General features: G+C 33.9%; 1 protein-coding gene across 2 annotated transcripts in view; it reads right to left on the bottom strand.

Annotated features, from left to right (window-relative positions):
• Nucleotides 1-3,313: 3,313 nt before the first annotated feature.
• The window catches only part of WDR36 (WD repeat domain 36), a 37,937-nt gene continuing 14,272 nt past the window's right edge, over nt 3,314-26,978 (bottom strand). Inside the window, exons 12-23 of one of the 2 annotated variants that reach the window (XR_013418193.1) lie at nt 26,055-26,200; nt 23,205-23,319; nt 22,558-22,723; nt 22,233-22,341; nt 20,375-20,454; nt 14,390-14,497; nt 12,894-12,991; nt 12,200-12,494; nt 9,405-9,524; nt 9,140-9,221; nt 7,551-7,738; nt 3,314-6,609 (exon numbers count right to left, since the gene is read on the bottom strand). Coding sequence is in view for 1 of the 2 variants with exons in the window: in XM_078004475.1 (XP_077860601.1) it covers nt 6,460-6,609; nt 7,551-7,738; nt 9,140-9,221; nt 9,405-9,524; nt 12,349-12,494; nt 12,894-12,991; nt 14,390-14,497; nt 20,375-20,454; nt 22,233-22,341; nt 22,558-22,723; nt 23,205-23,319; nt 26,055-26,200 (1,508 nt within the window). In the remaining variant the exon portion in view is untranslated. The remainder of the gene's footprint in view (nt 6,610-7,550; nt 7,739-9,139; nt 9,222-9,404; nt 9,525-12,199; nt 12,495-12,893; nt 12,992-14,389; nt 14,498-20,374; nt 20,455-22,232; nt 22,342-22,557; nt 22,724-23,204; nt 23,320-26,054; nt 26,201-26,978) is intronic. The other variant, XM_078004475.1, reaches the window with a different exon arrangement.

The raw sequence follows: 26,978 nt of genomic DNA, 5'->3' as shown, positions 1-26,978 counted from the left end.
TTTTGGATAAATATTTTGTGAGATTTTATGTTCAAATTCCCTACCATGTCTGTTTCTTTCCTCACAAAGAAAGGTTTACGATGTGTGAGTGCCTTCTGTGTTGGCAGGCCTTCTTCTCACCTCCCTCCACGAGGACCACGGTCCCACTTAGCCTGTGCCGAGTCTCTGCCCCATCTTCCAGCTGGGCCCTGGGCCAGGATGGTGTGGCCACACTCTGCCACTGGGGCTCTATGGCAGGCCTGTTGGCATTCTACTCCCAGCTGCCTCCTTATTCCCCTTAGGGAGCAGGTGGAAACCTCCAGAGACCTCCTAGTGTCATCTACAGTCATGGAAACTCTATAAGCTGTCACAGTCATTTCTCTCTGCCTAAGTCACACCCCTTGATTATGGCCACCATGTGTCAGGATAGCGGGCCTGTGAGGCACTCTCCTCCAGGGGAGTCAGGACCTAGCCCCACAACTCTGGAGTTCCACTTAGTGTACCCAGTGATTTCTCCAACTAACCCTCCATCCCCACTTCCCCTTTTACTTCTAGATCTAGGGCCAGGGCCTACAAATCCTATCTTTAACCTTTTTCCTCACTTTCCCTCCTTCAGGTTTCTTCCTAGAACGAAGAGGGAATATAGGTGAGAACCTTATGCCTCATAGCCCTCTTTTTTCCTTTCTCCAGTTCTAAGTTCAGTTATATTAAGTCACCAAAAAGGAGATTTGTTAGAATACATATTGCTGGCCCACAGTTTTTATTTCAGTAGTTCTGCAGTAGGGTCTGCATGTCTAAGTTCGCAGGTGATGTTGATATTGCTAATTGGGGAACCACGCTTTGAGAACTACTGACCTATACTGTGACATTCGCTAATATCACTGCTCCCTTTCCCTTGCAATAAGTCTCATGGCTTAGCCTTAATGGGAGAAGGACTGCAAGGTATATGCCTTATATTGTATTAAATTTATATCTCAATTAGTGAGATTACCCTTGGAAACAATTTTGGCTTGAGACTTTCAGGATCTCAAACTGTTACAGCAGAAAACAAGAGTCTGCAGAGCATAAATAAGGCTAATAATGACTGAAAATGTATAAGAATAATTCTTTAAAGGGTGATGTGGCCTTTTTCCTTTGCCTTTCCAAACATATCACCTTTCTGAGATTATTTGAGGCAACTGTCTTATTAGAAGGAGACTACCATTTTTTTTTTTTTGCAGGGCTGTAAGGTGAAATACTATGCGAATACTCATAATCCACCATTGAAAAATGAGATTTTTCGGTGAGATGATAGCTTTCCATCCTCTAAAAATGTAATCTTTCCTTTAGCATAACAGAGTTATAAAAAACATGAAAACAGGAAGGTGGGGGTATGTGGGGGTGGGGCGAAGCTTTTTTGTCCCTGGAGGATGGTGAAAAGATTACAAAAAGAAAACAGAAGGATTCCTCTTCCTCCAGAGGACGAAAGGGAAGTGTGATAAGTGAGGGGAAGACTTAGGACCCAGAAGGGAGGGTTTTTAGTCTACAGTGCGCAATCTTGGACTTTAGGAAGAGGCTGCACATCAAATGGATTGTTGACTGCCTTTGGCAGGCACTGGCTGCAGAGGAAATACACAGTCAAAGGAATGAAGCACTCTGCAAAGAAAAGCAGAATTCAAAGAGTATTTCTTGCATTTCTCAGTGTCACAGGTTACAAAAAATTCCTGAAAACAAAGATATTATTAGATAATCCAGTATTCCTGAATTCTTAAACTTCCATTCCTGTTTAAACATAACACTTCTGTAATTTGCAGTCAAGTGTCCTAAATAACATGATAGAAAATATAATTTTAAAAATATTAACATTGGCCTTGCAGGCAGACACATTAGTAAAATCTTGTCTCAATGACCTGGCTCTCCCTGGGCACTTTGATTTGACTAACACTAACTTAGCTTGTCAGAAAACAAAATTACAACATATTTAGTTATAAATGTAATTGCCTTTTATCCACCATTCATCAGGGAAACGCTTCATTCTATAAAGTAGAATGAGAACTCCCACTGGACAATAGCAGAACAGGGGTTTTACAAGGTGGGAAACAGAAAAATAGAGAAAAAAAGGTTAACATCAGATTACTTTTTGGTAAGGATTAAAGTAGAGGAGACTTCCTTATTGTGCTGACTCAGGTAGACTGAAATCTGTTTTCAAAGGAAACAATGGTCTGTTCTGGAATCTATCTGCTTCCTTGAAGTTTCAGTTTGATTATGCATTCAGTATGTGACTCCATTATAGTTTGTTCTGGTCTGCTGGGACCCAGTGCAGAAGTTCAGTGCAAAACCATGGCCTTCCCAAATTTTTTAACAAGCTCTTTATCTCAACCTAAATAATCAAAAGGGTATGAATCTAATTTAAATAGTTTATACAAGTGCAAAGTTTGAGGATAGCCCACCCAGAAACACCAACTCCAAAGGAATAGTCAGTACTCCGAAGTAGAGAAGTTAAGGTTTCATTTACGTAGGCAGAGACAGAGGAGTTTCTTTTAGCAGGATTACAACGCTATTCATACAAGGTTGGGAAATAGTTACAGGAATTGGTTATAGGTATTTCTTTTTGGCAAGGGTACATTTAACATTTTTTATAGAGGGTGAAATACTCGTGGGTTTTCTGTCATCTGGTCCAAGCAAAGCAGGATAATGAAGGGGAAAGAACAAGCAAAATAAGAAAGTGAGTTGATCTATAATCTAAGAAAAAGAAGTAGCCATATGTGACTCACATCACAGTCACATCACTCTCAAGGCTTAAAATGTTTTGGGGGTTATGACAGCTTTTAAACTATATTTATTTTCATGCAATACAAAATACATATTTCAGTCTACATATTTTCTATCCTCAGTGCTTTTATCTTTAAAAAGGGCATATATTTAAAGTATAAAACTTTCTAATGCAAAAAAATTTCAAGTACACAAATACTGGATAGGAAATAAAGTCTCATCAATTGCAGAAGTTAGAATTATCTTGGATTTTCTACCAAGACTGTATTGACAAAGAGTTCTGCAGTGTCATGACAGATTGGAATATAAAAATTAAATCATTTTACCACAAACAGAAACAACCAATTATAACATGCATTGGAAAAATATGTCTGCAGGGCGGATTGTGGGACTTGAAGATGCTTGGATTTTGGTATCCACAGGGGCCCTGGAACTGGATACCAATGGAGGACTGCACCCGGTATTGTACGTCTCTCCAAATCAGTCCTATAAATGTTGTGCAACCCATATAAAACTTCAAGAGGTATACTCACCAGCAGTCAATAAATCTTTATAAAACATTAGGAAGACTTTACTCCAAATCTGAAAACATACCGAAGTAATGCATTATTTATTAGGAATATAGAAGAGCTCGATGAAAGAATTGAACACATAATGAAACTGCATTTCAAATCAGACATATGAGTGGACTTTTCAATAAATGAATTTTTCATAGACATAGGAGGCAGTGCTGTATGTTTTGCTCTTCACAAAAATCAATTCTAAAGAGCTACACATTAACTACTCACACAGAAACATGTCGTAGAGGAAAATACATGATGTGAAATGAGCACATGTAAACATAGGAAAACATACACTATGAATGTCTTAGAAAATAATTTGCTTTATATCCTGAAATAAGTCATGAAAAATTATTAATCGATTGTATACAAATATAAAACATTTATTTAAAAAGACACCATGTAAAATTAAAGCCAAATGGCTAAGTAGGAGAAAACATTGGCAACAGACAGAAAATACAAGAGAACTGCTAACAAATCCATGAGATAAAAGGACAAATCATTCAACAGAAAAATGAACGGTGGAGGAAAAAGACAATTAACAACTGTTTATATGTTCTAAAATAAACATACAAAAATATGTCCATCGTTACTAGTGAGAAATTTGATTTAAAACCAAAATAATTTTTTCATCAGAGTAATAAAAATTACAAAAATCCAATAGCAAGTGTCATTAATTACATGGGGAAGCAGATGCTCATTTGTTGCTGAGGGAAACTGTAACTTGATACAACCATTCTGGAACCCAAATGGAGGTATCTCTTCAAATTAAAAATGCTTATACTCTGGCCTGAAATTCAAATCCTAAGCATATACTACAGAGAAAGTCTTGTATGTACAAAAAGGGCTCATGTAGGATGATGTTCCTTTCAGCATTGTTTGTAATCGTAAAGGAATAAAAAGAAGTAAAACTTCCTTAAGTGTCTATTATAGGCAAAGTAGACTGTTGGACACTGCAAAAGAGATAAGGTAAATGTGAATGTACCAAAATAAAAAACTCCCAAGTAGAAATAGCAAATTGTAGAATAATATACGTACATGTATGTAAAAATCACAAATATACATTTCTTGTGGCTGTAGATAATGTATACACATTCCTACATTAAACACTCATAAAAACAATCTAAAAAAAATCTAGGAGAGTTAATAACTGTTACTTCTACAGAGGGTATTGGGACTGAAGATGGTTTTCAAAAAGTACACATGCAAAATGTAGTCATATATTACATGTGTAATTACAAAATTTAAAGATAAACTAGTGTGCACAGACTGATATATTTTAAGGAAAATATAGACAAATAAAATTATATTTTGTATTTCTTTCCCTCCCTTGATGGAAACAGTACATGAAAGGTTCTAGATTACCTGCCAAAATGATGTAATACTATCTAAATATATCTCTGATAACAATACACTCAAGTCTATATGCCCACTTGAAAAAGAGAAGAAAATTCAGTTCATGATTTTATGTAAGCAATACAATTTCAGTTCATAGCTCTTAAAATTTTATTTACAGTCTTTACTAGGTATAGAATTATATATTGGAATTTTGCCATATTCCAATTTAGAATATAGTATTTAGGAAAGAGGAAAATAATTTTTTAAATTAGAACTTAAGTCATGAGTAACATTTCTGTCAGTGGCTTTAGTAAGTCAATACACATTTCTAAAAGAAAAATGAAATTGAGTACAATAACCAGATTGGCTTATTTCCTTAGTGGCTTATTAATTCTATCTGACATCATTAAATAAAAACATGAATATTAAAAGTATCATTGGGAAACGCCTTTTGAGGACTGCTTCTTCTGGAGATTATTCTATAAAACTCTCTTACCCTAACAATGCACAAGAATGCTATTGGTGTTCATATTCAACCCACTGCATTTCATGAAAGACCCAACTTTTAAGTGTATAAACTAAGAATAGTTTTTAGAGCACTATGCTTTAAAGAACTGCTTATTTTTAATTCATGTATTGCAAAAGTCTTGAACCATAAAAACAATGATGACGAGAAAAAAACTCCAGGGCTACCTGGTTTTGCAATGGTTGTGAAAGAAAAGTATACTCAGCAGTTTCTTCCCAAATAAAAAGGTCCTCCCCAAAAAAGTGTAGCCAAAACCAAAACAGAACAAAACAAAACAACCCGTGGCTTTGAAACACCCATTCTTGGCTGTGGTAGCAATAAACAATATTGCTAAAAATTGTTTGCAATGATTTATGGAATTTTTATCTTTTCAGAGGACATTAAACTATTGTTATCTACATGTCTGCAGTGGCAATAAAGGGCCACCTTCCAATGGAATTTGTAATTTCCCTTACCTATCCTTGATATCAGTTTAACTGTCTTTAGCCATTTGCCATGGGCAAGGAAGGGCCTCCCACATTTCTGATCAATGAACAACTTCCTTTCAGTACATTACAATGGAGAAAGCAGTAGGCCACTGTTAGAAAGTTTCAATCTGTCACTGAAATACCAACAGACCTTTAGCCTGATTCCTCTCCCGCAACACAACAGGGCTGTGCTGGAAGATGATTAGTTTATCCTCCAACTCTGAGTCAATGATTCATATTTTTATCAAAGGCCGCCAAGGAAAAAAAATTCCTTTTTTCTTCATATCAAAACAGCATTTTTATAACTACACCATGTATCAGTTTTATCTGACATTTTCAATTTAATTCAGCAATACTTCACAGTGAACATGCAGTATCTCTTTATATGAAACAGATACTAAAAAAATATAAGCAGGTAATAATTTTTAAAAAATCATATAAAAGTTAATGTGTGAAGAGACTCAGAAAATAAATCATTTGAGCAGATTCTTTAAATCTTCAAAACGAAAGGCAGGTGTAATTTATTTTTTTAACTTTTTGTAGAGATGGGATCTTGCTTGCTATGTTGCCTAGGCTGGTCTCAAATTCCTGGCCTCAAGCAATCCTCCTGCTTTGGCCTCCGAAAGTGCTGGAATTACAGGCATTATCCATCATGCCTGGCTGGGAGGTGTGATTTTACTTCAAGAAAGTATTTAGCATTTAAAGTGGAGATTTACTGACTAGTCAGTAATGCTAACATTTATTTTCTTTTCACATTGACACCTGGAAAATAAGAAATGAGTTCAATTGAACCCATTTAATATGTAAGTCTTTGATATGTTTAGTCACAAATTTATTTTTATAACAAAGCACTTTTGAGATAATTTAAAATACACATGCTTTGATTGAAGAGTGATTGCAAATGGGTCCAGTTTTCTTCCACCTGGGATGACAAATTTGTTATTTCTTCTAGGAGTACTGGCTCTGAAGGAAGCATTTTGAGGTGTAACTGCAAAGAAAAACATGATGGTTAAACATTTAAGAAAATTAAAATTTTACCTAATCTGGATTCAATTTTTCTACCAAGGAACCACAGAAGACACTAGGTGAATATTTGTTTTCTTAAGTGCTGGTTTATTACTATCTCCCATTTTCCCCTCCTCTATCAAACTTTGTTTTTTTTATTATGAGCTCCTTTATGATACTATGACTTCCTTGGTAGAATTAAAGTGGTCATCACTCTTCTCCACCTAAGGACAGTCCTGATACGTTTAAATAATTAGATCAACTGAACTCATTTTAGGTATAAATGGGATAAAGAATCAAATCTATTATCACCGAAAATCAGCATCATCTACCTCCTTCAACACATTATACCACTAAAGTAGACCCTCAAAACATGAGTTCTCCACTATATTAATCATAAAAGTAACTGTCTTACTGTAAAATGATCAAAACTCCTTTACCAATGATAGAAGTGAACATTTTGATTTTAGTAGTAGAAAAAAAAACAAAACAAAACCCTACTTTCTATTCATAATCACAAAAAACTTCCAAAATGTAACTAACCACTAAAAAAAGAAAAGTTAATGGTTCAGCACATTGGATCAAGCAGATAGCATAAAAATGTCAGGGGGTAAAGTCAAAATTGCTGTGCAGTTGAGTAAAAAAAGAAAACAAGACTCCTAAGCTGCACTGTCCAGTTGTCTAATGTGGTAGTCACTAGCCACATGTGGTTAAATTTAAATTAATTAAAATTCTATAAAATTAAAAATTCCGTCTCTTGATCACACTGTCTACATTTCAAGGATTCAGTAGCTACATGTGGCAAGTGGCTATGATATTGGAAAGGATGGATATAGAACATGCCCATCTTTGCAGAAAGTTCTATTAGATAGCACTGCCACAGAAGAAGACAAGTTGGGCAGTACTGTCTTACATTAGACTTACCTTTAGAAACAATGCAAGGTATGCCTGGGCTAACTCGAAATCACGCTTTCTGTCCAACATCATCCCAATCATTTTCAAGAAGCTCTGCATAACTTCTACAGACCCACCACAATCAGGAGACAAGCTTCGCAGCTCTGTTTCAATTCCTGATGGGCCTGATTCTTTCAGAAGGTTGAGAGCAGTGTCATCTGCATTAAATTTTATTCCAGTTATGACTTGATTATAATCATTTAACTTAGAAAACTACAGTTTTCCTTTTATACCCCAAATAGGATATATTTAAATGGTACAGGAAATTCTTCCTGTGGGTTAACTTTTTCATATTATGTAGAATAAAACCCAAAATAATTGAAAATCAATACAAATAATGACAGCAATATAAGAGAAAGTACTCAAAACACATTGTTTCTGTAATTTAAACCTTTTTCCTGTTAATAAAGAAAATCTAACGCCTCGCAACACTTTAGAATTTTAAAAGCTCGTATATCTTCTCTCAGAGTAAATCCTAATCAAGAAGGCTATAAAGATACATACAAAAGTATTAATAGCGGTTAGCATTGGGAATCCGACGAGGTAAAATAATTTTTTTTATTGTTATAAAGTTATAAAAGTACATAATCATTAGGAAATACATTACTAACAATAAAGAATATATAAAATTGGAGGGGGAAGACCCCACCCCTTATTCTTACCTAGCCCAAACCTACTTCTTTTCTCTAGAAGTATCGTTTCATATGCGCCCTAGGAAAACATACTCAATACACTTACAGCTATTTTTATGAGTCACTTGAGAATTGCAATGACTATGCTTTAGCTTTCTGAAAAAGAGTATCACCAATGACAAAAGTCTAATCACTTTTGGATCCTTCAGTATATAGTAAACAACAGTGTTTTTATTTCTTTGTCTCCCCATAAACATAACAAGTCATTTACAAGGGCTCATCAGTATCATTCTTTGACTTTTGCTAATGTGGTCTCAAGTAATCTTGGTATGAAAACAAAAGCATTCGAATCAAAACAAGAGGATAAGTTAAAATTATTAGGAGAGTAACTAGGATTTTTTAAATGATTACAGTTCTTATGGCTAATCACTATTAGCTACAGACTGTAGCCTTCAAAATTTAAATATATTAACACAACAGATAGATTAAAACATTTCCTTTTTAATAAAATAATTTGGGAATATATGAAATTACCTAAGCAGTCTGCTGAATTACAAATTATAAATAAAAACAAAAGACTTGCAAATTACTTGCTATAAAAATGACAAAACTTTTACATTTAATTCACATCAAGAAGGATCTCCTTATTATAAATGTAGTCAATAAATATGTCCATCTCCAAACAGCAAAAAATAAATTAGATATATGAAAAATCTTCAACAGATTTTTATAATATCAATACCATTTGATCTTAGTGGGCTTATTTAATATAAATGCTAAAATTATTTAAAATTAAAACCAAAATTTCAATCCTTTTGATTTTTACTATCTTAACTACTGAGAACTCTGATATTTCCTTCAATTTCTCCTCATATAAAGTAAAATAAGCTAAAGATATTTGTTAAAATATTTTATAATTCAACTTACACTTATTATTTACCAGTCCTTCTTCAAGTTTCAAGCAGAAATCTGATTTTTGAGCCAAAACTCCAAGATTTACCACTTTAGACTTAAACAAAAACAAATACATATTATTCAAATAATACAAGTATCACCCAAAAATGCATAGTTTGTAATTAAAAGGTATCATTAATTTACCCTGTATCTGTAAAACTAGGTCTTGGTAAAGAAGTACACAAAACACATACAAACATAAACCGATATACTTAGAATGTTCTAATTTGTGTTTTACCTGCTGGGGATCATTATTTTGTTCAGGTGCAGCATATCTGGGTACAAGGCCAGGAATTGTTGGAATGAAAAATGGTGCTGATTTGGGTACTTTGGGTGGTTCCTTTGGTTTATTCTTTTTCTGATTAAGAGAAAATGAGAAAGAAAAATAGGAATTATCCTGCCAACAGTTTCTAATATTTAATTTCAAATCAATTTTAAAACAAATACCAAAAAGTAAAAGAGGAATGAAACTCTTTCACATAAGAATGTTAAAATACGATCTCTTTTGACCAATACCACAGCTATCCTTAACCTGGGTTTCCCAATGCAGATCTCTAGCACCCTTGCTGGTAAGGCAGAAAAAAAGTGACAGGGCACAGGAGAAGTTCTAAGACAAACATAGCTCATTTTCCTGAAATATGAATATTTACATGAAGATATAACAGTTAAGTAATTTTAAATTTCTTTTTGTATTGAGTACAAACTCTTTCACAAAACAGGATGAAAAGCAAAATTTACATAAATGCTTAATACAAAAGGGTTTCTTAAATTACTTTTCTCCAGAGAAACTTTGGAGACAGAAGCAGACTGACATTATAAGTAATTTGATAATCTTTCAAAGTACAGCTCTAATTCTTCTATTTTGTTGGAATTTTAATTTTTCCTTAGTACTCTGTGCTTTTAAAATGCAAGAAAACACTATTGCTGGTTTATAAGTATTTCAAATGCTAGTAAAATTATATTAGGAAAAACTCTACTGGAATTTCCACTGAAAGAATTTTGTTTTGGTAAGTACATTGCTACATATCAGTATCTCAGGAACATTTTTTTTTTTTTTTTTTTTGAGATGGAGTTTCACTCCATTGCCCAGGCTGGAGTGCAGTGGCATGATCTCAGCTCACTACAACCTCTGTCTCCTGGGTTCAAGCAGTTCTCCTGCCTCAGCCTCCAGAACAGCTGGGATTACAGGCGCATACCAACATGCCTGGCTAATTTTTGTATTTATAGTAGAGATGGGGTTTCAACATGTTGGCCAGGCTGGTCTCGAACTCCTGACCTTAAATGATCACCCGCCTCAGCCTCCTAAAATAGTGCGATTACAGGCATGCACCACCATGCCCCACCTCTCAGGAACATTTGATGAAAGTGCCTAATAAAGAAGTCTCACAATTTCACCTCACATTATTCTTCCATTCTTTAGGAGCTATGCAGCCCTAGGGAGACTTTCTATTCCAAAGTGAAGCCATGGTATAAAAGAAAATGATCACATGAACACAGGACAAAGCACTGCCAACTGTAGCGTAAGCAGAGCCCTTTAGGATGGTGGAGACTGTTATGAGTCACAGTTACCATTCTAACTCACCATTCTTGAGTTAGAAAGGGGACAGTCACTGATTTGTTAAAACCATAAGGCTTTGAAGGAACTCCATAGTGCCCTGCAAATTATCTAGTCTTATAAAGAAAAGCAAAAATAGAAGTTATCCACAGGACAAATGTAAACCATAGTCTTGGTACATTCTCTTCTTTTATTCAGCAGAAAATAAAAATATTAGAGGTTTTAACATATTCCCATCATAAAGATAATCCACTCATGTTTTGATATATGATTTTATGCAGTACAAACTATATCTTAGTGAGGACCACAGTAGCCCCAAAACTCTGTTCAATTAGTTCAGCATTATTCTGATTGCTCCCCTCACACTAATCTATTTGTACTTATTAATGCCTTGCATTTGAACTATTTCATAAAGTACTCCCTTTAAAGCTGACAGTGTGGACAGCATGATGAAGAGATTCCATAACATGCCCATGCTCCTAGACAGCACACCTTTATGTTGATGACTAATCTCTCAAAAAGTTAGCAAGTAAAAAGAAGCAATTTTAACTTCTGTGAGGAAATGTAATGTGAAAACTTCTCTTTCCTTACCCAAGACACACGTTTCTTTTCTTGTGTTATTAGTTACAAGGATAATTACATCTTATTAGTTACTTATGTCGGTGTTCCTTAAACTTTTTACCACAGCCCATACTGTGACTTAAGTACACCTAACAGATCTAGTGTACGTGTATGTCTAACCAACTCAAGTTTCACCAAACAATACTTGCATTCATGATCAAAAGGTAGCCTGAAATTTTTCACTCTATTGTATTCTTTTCAGTAGTTTTTGCTACTGACTAGTGGGGAGTCATAAAACATACTCTAAAAAAATACTAATCGATACCATAGTTGTCCATTTTTCATGCAGAATCATAAATTCCTCAAGGACAAAGGGGCTGTTTTTTCTTCACCACCATACTCTCCAGGTACATTATTTAGTACCTAGTTCATGTTAACTTACGTACCTGGCCCTGACACAGCAAGTTCTAAAAATCTTTCAGTAGTTGACAGGGTATGGTGTGAGATAAGGGGTTAACTTAATAAAATGAAAGCCTAGTGGAATTTCTCCAGTCCTCAAATGCCTAGCAGTAGAAATACATTATAACTGCTATAGTTGTTCCCGCTCGTTTTAGAAACTTATATAAAAGTGATGAGGCTGGATTTTAAAAGATCAGTTTCCAATAGCTCTGTAGTTACAGGATGAACTTTTGCCACATCTAAATGTCTGCTGAGTGTTCTCAAAGTTGACATATATATGAGTATCTTGTGATAATCACACCATATTAAACAATATTTGATTAAATGGCATTGTCAGTGTTATCTTACACATTAATTGCCCTTCTAATGCCCTCAAGTAGGAGCAGTTCTCTCTGCTTAAAAAAATAAAAATGCTTCTGGATGCATGCTTAGGGTCTATTAAGTGTATTAATTATTACCTTAATAACATCAAGATTAAGAAGGTTTTTCCATCGTGATTCAGGAAGAAGTGAAAGAGTCACCAATTGCTCATTCAACTGTTCTGGCGAATCATACTCTATCATTTCATCACTTGGTTCTACTGTTTTTTAAGTGTATTAATTATTACCTTAATAACATCAAGATTAAGAAGGTTTTTCCATCGTGATTCAGGAAGAAGTGAAAGAGTCACCAATTGCTCATTCAACTGTTCTGGCGAATCATACTCTATCATTTCATCACTTGGTTCTACTGTTTCTTCTGATACTTCTACATCTTAAAAAATTTTTTCAGGTAAAACAAAAGATTTTTATCATACAAAAGCAACTTAATTCATTTCAAATCCATCTGTATTTCATAACATGTTCACTTAATGCAGCCTTGTAAACTGTTCATTTATTTCATTTCCTTATCCCTGTCTTTTTCTTATTTTATCATAACTAAAACTCCCATCACTAGACCCAAAACACCTGTTTCACTGGTATACTATTTGATAGCTTATCAATACCACATCAATTATATTTTTGCCTAAATTCATGAAGTCATTCAAAGTCTTTTATATCAGTTAAAAAACACTTGGATTGAATGCACTAAACTTTGCCTTTGGTAGCAATATCTCCTATATTAGGTTTATAATATTACACCTCAAAAACTGCTTTGCAATTTTGTAATTACCTTGGGTTTGACAAGTACCAGGAAGCATTACTACTGAAGGGACATAATCTGCAGGAAGTGGCCGTAATGAAACAACTGAATACAGGGAAATATTGGACCTGAAAAATCAAAACATAAGCAATATTTTTAAAACTATAAAAAGTTTCTTCAGAGAAACACCCTACAATATTGAATTTAACTCCAGACTTTTATTAGTTATAAAAAGACCTCAAAGATAGATTGTATCAATTTAAAAACCCCTTGACTTACATCATAGATGCCATCATAACAAAGTTGTGTAAATATATTATTGAGTCTCTTTCCTGACGTAGTACAAAAACATATTAAAGATAGACCAGTAGCAGATAATACTTTTATAAGGTAAAATAACTTTCATATATTGTTTTGACATATATCAACCTTTATTTAAGTAAATTATAACAGAAGGAAAGATGAACTCAGAGAGTAAGTCAGAGTGCGAATATGCTGAGCATATTCTTGCTCTGCATATTCTTGCGGTTGCTGAAAGGTCATAGATTCTCCTTCTCTAGAATGGCCCTCTAAGTAGCCATATTTCTGCCTCTCAGCCCGCACCCTGGCCATGGATGACTAATCAGGATGTAGATACCAGTCCCAAAGAAGGGGACAGGTTCTTTTTCCCACAGTTTATGAATCTGTAATAGAAAATAAAAATTGAGAATCTCAGGTTTCAAGTTATTAATAGCAGTACTTTATAGAGAGGGGCCATACTCCTGCTGTGAGTGCTCACAGCTGTTCTTTTCTGAATTGTTGAAGCCTCATGGATTCTAAGATACTCCATTTTACAAATTAAGGTGAACAGGGTCTATTTCTATTATATATTAAAATTCCTTTTGTATCTTCAAATGTAATTACAACATTTTATCATTAATTTTTTAAAAAAATCAATTTCTTTTACCCAATAGATGTATAAAGTTAGGAAAGAAACAAAATTTTTCTAAACCCAGGTGATGTTCTAGTTATTATGAGCAATCATAGTCCCTTACAGGTTCATCAAAATTTGAAGATCACATAAGTATCTTTACACAGTTATGAAAAGTCATGCAAACAGAATAAATCTCTCAGAAAGTATTCTGCTTATACTTATGCCTTATTTTATAGACAAACTAGGCTGAGGTTCAGAAGTGATTGGCCAAGGTCAAAAAGTAGTTGTGGGATACTGGCAGGAAAACCATGGCGTGACTGGGGACTCCTTTTCCTAAACTTTTAGAACTCACTTATTCTTTCCGCAAATAAAAGCCAAATATGATAACAGATAAAAATCAATCACGTGGTTTGGAATACATACTGAAGCAAAGCTGTCTACATTATCGAGCAGACGTTGAATCACTCACAGACTTACAGTGAATTAAATCTATGTTAACTTGTGACATTTCCATTTAATAAATTTAAAAACAGCCTAAATGACAATTTTAGTGACTCTAACTCTCTGACAATACAATCTTCACCCCCAAACAGAACCATATGAAAGAACTTACCATAGAAAAATTCCAAGGTGGTCCACATGGGAAGTTGCCAGAAAGTCTCCAGTAGGAGACATAGAAACATTGAGAGGAGCCGAGTCCAACAAAAAGCAGTCTATAAGGCTACAGAAATAATTGACATGTTAAAAGTATTTGAACTCTACCAAAAAGGATAAAATTCACAAAAATATTTTTGCCAAAAAGACAAGGGATAAGAGATGCAGAAAATGTTTTTTTTTTTTTTTCTTAAATCACCAGCATCGATCAGAAAGTCACCACTAATAAATAGCTCTGTTAATTAAGTTACTATGTGAAAATAATCTCACTTAATGAGAAAGACAACATTCACTAGACTAACTAACTGGAGAAGCAGTTTCAACAACAGGGAGGAAGCAGGAGGAAATCTTTTTTTCTCGAATACTAAATTTTGGTAGACTGACCTGGAGACAATTCTAAAGACATAACATTTAAAATAAATCTAATTATCAGTATTCTATATTTTTGTTACTTCAGTGAAACTGATGAAAAGCTTAGGCAAAAGGAGAAAGTAATATAACAAAATGGATGTAAATAAGAATGCTAATTTTAAAAAAAGCTTTTCAGCAACTCTACCTGTTTTTGAAATAAGTAATTATGCTATACATGAAACACATGACAATTCAGTCCCTAGAGAAGAACCATAAAGCAATTTATGGAAACTAGCCCCACAGCTTTAAACTGCTGAAGGGATTTACAAGTTGGGGTGAAAGGGAGAGTAACTACAAACCAGGTAGAAGACTCAGAACAGGCTTCACAGAGAACACTTATGTTTGAGAGGAGCTTTACAAATGGACAGGATTTCAATGGATATTGGTGTCTAGTAGAGAAAGCACTTCCTGGCTAAGAGAAAGGTGGTGGATAAGGCAAGGGAAAATACAATTGTGTAAAGTGAGGAGTGCAGTTTTGTAGGACTATTAAGCATAAGCATAAGGCTGCATACAATGTCTTATATACCAAACACCTGAGTTTGTTTCAATCTTATAATTGATGGAAAGTCATTAATCACTTAAGAGGAGATAGTGGCATAATCTTCACTTACATAGAAAACTTGCCATAAGAATGCAGAATATATTTGAACAGAGAGAATGGTGACAGTATGGTAGTAATCATTTAACAATCAAAAAAATAACTAGGATGGTGGTAGCAGGAAGTGAAAAGAGGTAGATTTAAGAAGCAAAGAGAAAGGCCTACACTCATCTGAATCCTGCTGAAACACTCCTTAGGCTTGCTAAAAGTGAGAAAAGCTTTAAGGAGAGTACAGTGGTTTTTAATTACAGCTTTTCTGAAGCCAATATATTATCCATAGGAAAGTACACACAAATGACTCAAGTTCCAGATGTACATTAATACAAATTATTTCAAGAACAAGATTAACACTTTTTTAGTGCTCTGTGTGAGGAAGTATCCTCAGCACTTGAGTGTGCTAACTAATCGAATCTTCACAAACCCTATAAGGCAGATCCGTCCTTACCATACAGTCCAGAAAACTGAGGTCCAGTAGGATTTGAAAACTCGCTCAAGGTAGAAAGCAATTGGGTCAGGATTTTCACCCAAGCAGTTCTACCCAATTTATATTGTTAGCCAACATAAATTATAGTAAAGCTACTACTGAAACTAAAACACAAAAAGAGGGCAATAGCTTACAAACACCCAGAGTATGCCTACATTGGTGATTCATGGGACACACACTGTGAGCAGCTCAAATGTAAATGAAGACTGTCCAGTGTGAGACATTAAGTTGCTTGCCCAAGGTAAAACGCCTCTCTCAATTTGCTGAAAGAGTCAATAAAAATATAAACCTTAAACAATGAATGCAAGATGGAAAGAAAAGACAACAATTAGAAGCACCGGAAACAAACACACACACATCAAAGTGTGTTCAGGAAAACGACTGCTGTTTAACTGTCCATTATGGGGAAGGAAGCAATAACTTGTCTGATTTCTCTTCAAGTCTGTTTTGAAAGCTCACAAGAATGGCTTTTATTGGGAATCAAGGGAATTGGGGAGAAGAAAACATGTTGCTAAGCACTTATTCTATGCCATGGACTATTAAATTATTTATGTTAAGTCACTTAATCCAAACAATCCACAGATGAAGATATTATCCTAACACATACAAAGATTAAACCTAAAACATGGCAATTTCAAATCTTAAAGTATTTCCTTTGTCTGAATATTACTCATCAAAAGTTTACATATGTGAAGGGTAAAACCTCCTAACATGTTTAGGAACTATCTGTTAAAAAGAAAGCTTACTGCTTGAGCAAACTTATTTTACTTCATACTATAATTATCTTGTCAACTTCATTGTGTAACTTCATTTCCACAGCTGTGGTGTGTAGGTAGATGGGACTTCCATTATATAAAACCACCAAATTGAGGAAGGTGGTTTCCACATACACAGCTATTCTACACTGCCACATTAGTTCATAAAACATAAATGCACAGGCTCATCCCAGACCTAAAACTACCATATAGTTTCATGCTAATGTTAAAAAATAAGTCGCAGGTAACTTATAATTTTTTCTCAAAGAATATTAATACAATTCCTATTCTAAGGGATCAGATTTACAAGATTTGAGCCCTGCATAACCATTCAGAAGGTTGTTTCTGATTATTATTCTGAGCAAATGGAGACTGCTTCCATATGTTCTATTTCCAAAGTGCTAAAATCACCTTCCACAGAAATCTTTAAGGAGTAGAAGGGGATGTTTCTGCCTCAGTGAGAAATTCAAAACAATGTCTATTCCAATTCTTCTCACGTAATGCTCCTCAGGAAGTAGTAGGGGTTGGGTGAGACAGAACAAATGAAAAGTTCTATTCAGATTATTTAATTTTATGTATTTCTCACCCCTCAAAGAATGCAATCTGGGCCAGGCACGGTGGCTCACGGCTGTAATCCCAGCACTTTGGGAGGCCGAGGTGGGTGGATCACTTGAGGTCAGGAGTTTGAGATCAGCCTGGCCACATGGTGAAACCCCAACTCCATTAAAAAAAAAAAAAACAAAACATTTAGCCGGGCATGGTGGCACATGCCTGTGGTCCCAGCTGCTCAGGAAGCTGAGGCAGGAGAATTGCTTGAACCTGGGAGATGGAGGTTGCACTGTCTAGCCTGGGCAACAGAGCAAGACTTCGTCTCGGGAAAAAAAAAAAAAAGAATTCAATCCGAATTTCTATTAGATCAAAAACAACCAGACATAAAAGGTGGTGGTAGTGGTAGAGGAATGATAACTTCAGAGACAAAAAATTTCAACTCAGTTCCTCTGAAAATTTTACAAACATAACAAATATTTCAGCACTTTAAAAAAACTTTACAAGAAAGTTTAACACCCATGCAATTTGTTTCAGATAGGCACAATTCCAGATGGATATACCTGTATGTTAATACACTCAAAGGTTTACTCATAGATAGCTTCACTTTCCAGGTTATGTAATGTGTTTTCATTATTCAAATTATTTAATTAAAAGAAGAACTAGTAATTTCCAAAGGCTGTCACACTAATTATGTTTTTTTCCAACAAAATCAGTTCATACTTAAAACGAGACAAATACAGTCTGAGCAAAGATGATAACATAACTGTTAAGAAACCTATTTGTTTCTCCTGTGCTTATTTTGTGCTCTGTCATTTATAAACTATGTCGCCTTGGGCAAATCACTTAATTTCTCAAATAGCCTCCACTTCCTCATTTTTGAAATGGGACTAATAACAGTAATAGTACCTACAACTTGTTAGGATATGAAAAATAAAAGCATATACAGTGCCTAGCAGCACATTGTAAATCTTAGCTTAGTTGCTACTAAGCAGCAGCAGTTGTTGGATAGTTATTCCAGCTCTCTCATTTGGTCCACTTCAAATGTTAACCAAAAACTTTTTTCTTTAATAAAAATATACTTTTCTCCAATCAATTTAGATTTTATTACATTTCCTTTTAACAATTCGATGTGGTCACTTCTTGCTCTTGTGCTACACCCAGCTTCATGCCTCTCTATTCACTTAAAATTGCCTATGTTCACCTAAAAATAAAGATACTAGAACTGAAAAGCTATCAGATTTGAATCTGTTCAACTTTTTACTGATATAATAAATTCAGCAAAAGGCTAATGCTGAGTCAAAGGTTAGTGGCTTTGAATGCTACTTTCGGATCCTAATTTTTCCATTCCAAAGACAAATTTACCACTTAAAATACATTGCCACTTTACTACTACTGAATAATCTCTCCCACTAATATAAACTATTAAAAAGGAAAATGAAAAAGGCATTATGCCAACTCTACTATTTATACAACTTTCTTATTTTAAAGCAATTCAAATTATATAACATTAACTTTTAGAAAATAGCAACAGCCTAAGAAGTGACAGACCACTAATATTTCTAATAGTGTCTTCAACAAAATTTTTTTTAATTAAAGAAATGCCAACTTTTAGTGAACTTTCTGAAGCCAAAGGAGGATATGGTCAATAAATTAGATTTTGCTTCACTCTATTTTAAGTGAAAGAGACACACCTGTGGACAAAGGTTCCTGGTTATTAAAGCTGGATCCACTAGTGACAATCGTTAGCTGTGCTTATAAATCCAGTGTATACACAAGATGGGTAGGTATGCCTCAGGCCTGTTTCAAAGTTGAAGGGAACTGAGGACGTCAGAGTTTTTCCCTCCTAAAGGTCAAACTGTTTTCATATATGAGCTTATTCAATTCCTGAGTAGGAAGAGGAAGTGAACAGAGCTTAATTTAGGAATATTTTAGATTAAAAAGTACCACCTTCCTTCTCATTTTTCTCACCTATCTTTCTCTAATGGCATGTTACTGTTAAATTAGATGTTTTGCTATTCCCATAATTCTTCCTTTCTTCATAGTCATCTAAGCAATCCTATGTTAAATGATATGATTTTAAATGGTATCTATACCTACTTAATTTTTAACAATAAAGCCCACACACATTCTGTATGTCTCCTCTGTTCATATGATTTACAGAATTGGTTGTTTTCTCTTTAAAGTCCGGGATTAGTAGCAAATTTCAACCCATGAAATAGATTTCTGAACATTTGTCAGGTTTTAACCAAATCCGAAGACTCACATTTTTACCACTTTAAGATATTGTTTGAATGTCCCCTCCAAAACTCATGTTTACACTTAATCCCCAATGTCACGGTATTGAGAGGGAGTGCCTTTAAGAGGTGATTGGATCATGAGGACTCTGTCCTCATTAACGGATAAACCCATTCATGGATTAAGGGATTATCATGAAAGGGAAACTGGTGGCTTTATAAGAAGAGGAAGACAGACTCAAGCTGTTACATTATCACGCTCAGCCCCCTTACTCTGTGATACCCCATACCACCTTGCGACTCTTCGGAGAGTCTCCACTAGCAAGAAGGCTCTCACCAGATACGGCCCCTTGACCCGGGTCTTCTCAATCCCCCAAAGTGTAAGAAATAAACTTCTTTTCTTTAGAAATAACCGAGTTTCAATATTCTGTTATAAGCAACACAAAAAGGACTAAGACTATCTAAAATGCCTTCTTTTAAGAATTACATCAGAGAAACAGAAGAGACACACAAAAAGGAAAAGTTAAGGGGTTTGACCTTTTAACTAAATTCAGCATGAACTAAACAAACTCAAAATAAAAGTTTGCCATCTTAAAGTCTGAGCTTTATTTTGGAGAATCAAAAAGGCCAAATGAGCTTTCTTAAGGTTTAGGCAACTTGCTTCTGTATCTCAATTTTGCAGGATGAGAAAATCTAAGTAAGATTTCATTTTTCTACTACATTTCATGACACTACTACCTGCTGTTTAGTTATCAAAAACACTCCAAGGATACAATATAGTCATGTCAGAAAAATCTCCAAATATAGTCACATTGACAAAGCATATAACCCATTAACTATAGGTAAAAGTCACATGTGAAGAAAATAACTTAGAAATCTTATAGAGGTTAGGGATTTAGAAATATAAACTTACCACCCAGAAGGAAGGTCCCAAGTCCTAATAGAGCAATCCATTGCAGCACTTATTAACCAACGACCATCAGGACTAAAAGCCTTTAAATCAAAAAAAATATATATATATACACAAAAAAAATATGTAAATATATATGAATATATTTGTATGTATGTGTATGTATATATAGTTAACACCTTAAAGAATGTAATAAATGAAAAGATAATGCAGGCTTCATAAAAAAATTAATTTGACTAACATTCAAACTGTCTTATTTTATATAAAAGAAAATACCACTTCCTAAATACCACTGATTTGGAATCTGGATAAAGATGAGACTTTTAAATGAATTATTAAAAGTTAAAAAAGTTAAGTGTACTGCATTAATTTTCAAATCATAATCTTTATTTATAGACTATGTTTATGTGTGTGATAAGGGCTTGCTTTTCTTGAAGCTTAAGTTAAAAATCTTTTCTCTTTTAATAATGCTTTATTTCTAAACAAATTATAATCAGATTTTCAAAATAAATTTAAATAAACTACTTATGCCACCTATTATTTTTTCTAGCTATGAAAATGGATAAATAATAGATCTCCTTGCCTGTAGTACCTAAGGGTTGTGAGGCACAAATCAGATCACAAGTGAAAGGTGACCCAAAAGGAAAAACTTTACAGTCTACAGTTGTAGTAGATTGTTCATCCAGCAGTTTAAATTAGTAGATGATACCGGGATACATAAATGTTAATTTGTTCATCAGGCTGCCGTAATATAATGGGAACTCAAATCTCAAGTTACAGATAGATCAATTTACAGAAGGGTGGTACAGATAGTAAAGGATGGGAAAGAGTGATTCTGACAGGTAAAGTCATGTTATAAATGCTCACGGATTTAACTAACGGGAGTACCTTATTACTGAGCAAGGAAACTCGAGATATACAAGTTGAAAGCAAGGTTTGAAAAAGAAATAGGAAGAGCAAGTTGACACTGACAGATGTTTGCAAAAGTGCCATTTCAGCACAATTAACCCAATCCCATCCTCGTTTCTACAGATGCTGTCAAAACAAATTCCGTTGATGTGTAATTCTGCCAACCTCCTATCTGCAGAACACAATGTCCTGACCAGGTTTTTTTCCTTCAATTTTTAAGGAAAGGAGTAAATTCTGATTTTTGGTGTGAGAACTAGTAAATGTAGCTGTTGGGTTTGTCACTAAGTATTAAGATTTTATTTTTATTTTATATTTTCTGTTTTCAAGCAAATCAAGGTATCTGCAATAGATGAAAAATGATACCATATACTTAATATGGTCCTCAAGTGACAAATTTATTTTAAAAGTACTTTTTAATTAAACACGCTTTTTAAACTAGTTGACTTCTTTCCATCATACATCCCATTATAAGAATATAATAGTAAACTTAAGCATATTTTTATTAATTAAACCCTTTCAGAGTTAAGATATATAAACTCTAAAAATAGCACTAAAGTAAAATAAACCAGATACCAGGTATTCCAGGCAAATGGCTTCCTACTATTAATTCATTCCATACACAGTAAAACAGAAATGAGTTCTCCCAGCCTATTTTAATATTAAGAATGACATATAGGCCAATGGATCATTCATTCTCTAAAGTATAATTTGGCCTTGTTTAGAGTTAATGAAAAAAAAGATGAGCTCTAAAACTTACATTTCAATTTGATGGCATCAACTCCCTGAAAAATATTAACTTTCAATTCAAAATTTTCCTTTAAAATCTTTGAAAAACAGCCTGCAAATTAAAATAGATGACCACCTCATATAATGATTTTAAGGCTATTAAAGGATAACACACCCAAATAAAAGTAGAAATGAGTAAAGTTTTATCAGTTAGAGTTTGTTTTACCATGTCATTTATTTGGCCTTGGTGTCCAGAAAACTCTCTGACAATCTTCCTAGTTTCTATGTCCAGAACACTAATGGAGAAGTCATCCAAGGCGAGTCCCAGAATGCCACTAGCAAGATAAATGCACCAGTTTTAATAAACAAAAAACCCTTGAACTAAAGTCTCACATCCACTTGAATTTGGTTAAATCAAATACACTTTGGGAGAAATTAAGCCAAATGTTGTTCTTTACTAAATCGTCTGATTTTTCCCACTTGGTAACTTGTGACTTTATAACTTTTACCAAAAGAATCAAAGAGAAAATCCATTATCATTCAAAGTTTACCTGTCTCTATGTAGCAACATGATATTTGGAGATGAACTGAGGCTCACAGAATGAATTAAAATTTTGTTTTTAAAGTTCCAGAATTTGAGTAATCCTTCACTACCAGTTGTAACTGTCAACTGGTTTAATCCATCCACTGCGACGCCTCTAACAGATCCCTTGTGAGCTGTAAGGTAGATGTCAAAAGAAAAAAAATCAGAATTGACAATGTTTCTTTCTGAACAATACACACAGTGATTCCTTCATTCAAATATATAAGCTGCCATTTAAATATCCTTTAAAATCTTGAAATAAATCTGGATTTTAGGGGTGTAAGAAGATTCTTAATTATTAATATTGTTCGAGTAAAAAAACAGAAATCAGATTGATACAACATAGGTTTGAAAAGTTTGTTAAGATTTTCTGCTTAAAGGAGAGAAGAAAAAAAATTAATCTGAATAATATCCACAAAACTCTTAGGTATCCGTGACTTTTCTCTTTCAACATGGTCCTTATGATACAATGGCAGTCTCTGCCATATAGAGTTGATTATAACCCATCTTCAACTTTAGCAAAATGCCCAGCACTTAAAGATTATACATGCCAGCTTTCACTACTAGTCTTATATCTACCTATATTAATTAAAAACAAAGAAAAAAAATCTATACCTTGATCCTTGCCAAAACTTCCTCGATGTATACCAGACTGCATGTTATATACATCTACAGTTCCTGATGAGAGGCCAATTACAGCAAAGTTTCCACAAGAAGTTATATCCACTGCCTTTAAGAAAAAAACAACCCACAAATGACAAAGAAAATAACTAACATTTTTATTGCACTTTATGCTTTCCAAAGTATTTTTTATCTACTTGTTCCTTTTTATTTAAAAAAAGTATGATAAATGAATTGCTTCGTTAGTTTTTTTAAACATAAAGTAATTTTATTTGGGTGTACAAGCATGCAAGCTAGATTCTATCTCCATTCTTTAAAAAGTATGAAGAATCATTATCTAAGAAAACAAAACATAACTAAGGTTAACTCAATTTAAATGTACAAAGTCAAGAGAACTATATATAGGACTAGCCTTCAATTTTTAATTTATTAACAAGGCTAAAGTCAAAACATTCCTTTAGCCTAATTTCTTTTTGTCTTGCCTTTTGTAACCGCTTCCACGGCTGACATCAAACAAAAAACATATCATTAGTTAGAATGGCCAAGCAAAAGCCCAAAATGTTTTAATTATGACATATTAGGAAGGAAATATATAAGACACTACAGAGAAAATATTTGGTTTATAAGCAGCCTCCATAACATAAACTCATTTTAATACTTAAAATATCAATATTATGTCAATATATTTTCTCTATATTGAAAACATGAGACTGGCTACATATTTGGTCACTGCTGGAGAAGTAACTGATTGCCAATGTGTGTCAGTCAGATGTCATCCACCCAAGAGATAATTCAATTTACATCTATATTGAATTTACATCTAAACAGATGACTTATACAAACTAAATAGAAAGGATTTAATGAAGGTTTATTTAACTAAGGAAAGCAACATAAAGTCTGACATACCACTGAGTCAAGACATATTTACATTGCATCACATAAATACGTTTTACATACATACATTTTTCTAAATAAAGATTTCTTTAAAAAAAATACGTATTTCAGATAGGAAATTACTATGGTTAAAAAACATTTTATCTTCCTAAATGAAACACAAACATTAAGCTGACCTATTTTGAAAAATTCATAAATGTTCACGCTATGTTGTATAGTTATACAATTAGGAAACTAAAGGAGCTCGTACGCTGTAACCTACAAGTAATACAGGCCCTACACCGTCCTGCATTATATTCTTTTAAGGAAGTTACTGTTTTTAGTTGGCCTGCTCCTGGCAATCTCTTCTAATTTATTCATTCTAATGTATTATCTAAGTCAAACAAAGCAAAAATAAACCCGTGAGTGTTATTTTTGAGAAACAAATTGTACTTTAGTGCACAGGCTCTCTATACTTACTTTTGCTTATTACTTATCAGTTACTGGCTTTGTTCCAGATAGCTGAGACTGTCAGACAAATGACTCAACTCCAGCCACATATCATAGTATACACACATGCTAAATGTTCTATGAGTGATCCCTATGGGCTATAAGAATAGATTCTAGAACGAATTGTCTCAGGTTAAAATCCCAGCTCTGCCTCTTACTCGCTACATTGATCTTAGGCATATTACTCATAAAACCTGTTTTACTGTCCATAAAAAGCATCTAACCAATGCACCGTGCTGTAGGACTGTTGTGAGGAAAATATGAAATAATCCATGCTAGAGAGAGAGCCTGGAACAAAGTAATCACACAGAAAATGTTACCTGTGATTACCACTACTATTATAACCATTACTCAAAACTATGTAGGTAAACGTCCCTAAGGGAGCATAAGATAGAATCTTTATGGTTTAGAAAATTATATAAAAACTTAAGACTGGATTTTCATACTACAGAGAATAGAATATACATACTTACGATGCCATTTGTATAAAACAGGGTCGAATGTTGAGTTACACTTTTAATAAGCATTTTCAAAAGCAGAGGCATCTATTAAAAACTATTAGAACTAATAAACAAGTTCAGCAAGGTTACAAGATATGAGATCAATAATGTAAAAATCAATTGCATTTTGACACACTCTCAATGAACAATCCAAAAAAAAAAAAAAAAAAAAACTCTACTTCAATAACATTAAAAAGAATACTAGGAAAAATGTACCCAAAGAAGTGTAAGACTTATATACAAACAACTACAGAATATTGTTGAAAAATTAAGAAAAATCTCAATAAATGGAAAAACACCCCATGTTCATAGATCAGAGACAACACTCAAACTGATCTGCAAAATCAAAATGAGATCCCTGTCAAAATTGTAGCTGCTTTTTTTTGCAGAAATTGATAAGCTCATTCTAAAATCCATATGGAAATACAAGGGACCAGAAAAGCCAAAACAATCTTGAAAAAAGAACAAAAAACCTGGAGAAGTCACACTTCCTGATTTCACAACTTACCACAAGCTACCAAAATCAAGACAGTGTGGTACTGGTATAAGAACAGACATACAGACCAATGGAAGAGAATTCCGAGTCCAGAAATGAATTCTTACATACAAGGTCAAATGACTTTCAGTAGAGGTAACAAGATCATTAACGGAGAAAGAATAGTCTTTTGAACAAATAGTGCTGGGACAACTGGATATCCACATGCGAAAAAACGAATTTGGACCCCTTTATCATACCATACACAAAAATCAATTCAGAGAGAATAAACCTAAATATAAGAGCTAAAACTAGAAAACTCTTAGAAGCCACAGGAGCAAATCTTTGTGGCCTTGGGTTACGCAATGCTTTAAAATGTTAAACTACGTTCTTTCAATCAATATTATGATCAGAAACCTTGAGTATAACAAGATTTCCATAGGAAAGTTTTAAAGAGAAGATACTCTTATAAACAAGCTCACTTACTGTTGCAGTTATGTCATCTTTCTTCATCTCTTTTGGCTTGAGAAAGTAAGCACCTATTGTAGATTTTTGATAATTCCAGGTTGAGCAAGATAGCTTACCTTGATGGCAAGCAATGATACCATCCCAGTCACTTTCACGAGCTTCCTCTAAAACGTAATGAAAATCATAAATCAAATTACTTTTCATTCTGTTATTCATCTATTACTTATTAGGCAGCTAATATTTCAGACACTACGGATACAACAGTAAAACAAACAGGTAATACCTGATAGCAATGTTTCCAATCTAACAAGAGGTTACTATATTTTAATTGACGAATAAAAAGTGTGTGTAGTTATGTTTATGGCATAGAACATAATGTTGTGATATGTATACATTGTGGAATGGCTAAATCAAGCTAATTAACATACCTAACAAGAGATTCTAATTAGAAGAAATTATCATATCATAAAGTATGACAGTGTTTTCTTATAAGACCACTCAGGAGATTTGGGGAAAGTAAATGGCTCTCTGGATAGAGTGGTAGAACAAGTAGAAATTAGCAGGGGGGATAACATGCACAAGAAAAAACGAACAAAACGCAGGACAGCAAGTAAGTGTAGTATCTTCTTGGGAGGGACAGGAGTAGGGCAAGGCAATCAGGACCACACTACAAAAGGTCTTGGAAGTCATGTTAAGGAGATGAGATTCCACTCTAAAGGTGTAAGAAGCCACTAAAAAATTTTAAGCAGATGAGTGATGTGATTCAAATGTATTTAGAAACATCATTCAAGCTCTAAGAAAACAGAAAGGTGTCAATAATAACTTTCAAATAGAAATGGTGCCTACACAGTAATTTCCCATGATAGATTTCACGCAACAAACCCATTATCTATATTTTTCTTAAAATCACTTCTTTGAAAGAAGCATTGATCAAATGACATA

Source organism: Macaca mulatta, chromosome 6 (genome assembly GCF_049350105.2).
Source record: "Macaca mulatta isolate MMU2019108-1 chromosome 6, T2T-MMU8v2.0, whole genome shotgun sequence".
NCBI lineage: Eukaryota > Metazoa > Chordata > Mammalia > Primates > Cercopithecidae > Macaca > Macaca mulatta.
Note: the sequence above shows the minus strand (reverse complement) of the source record. Positions and strands in the feature narration are given on the sequence as shown.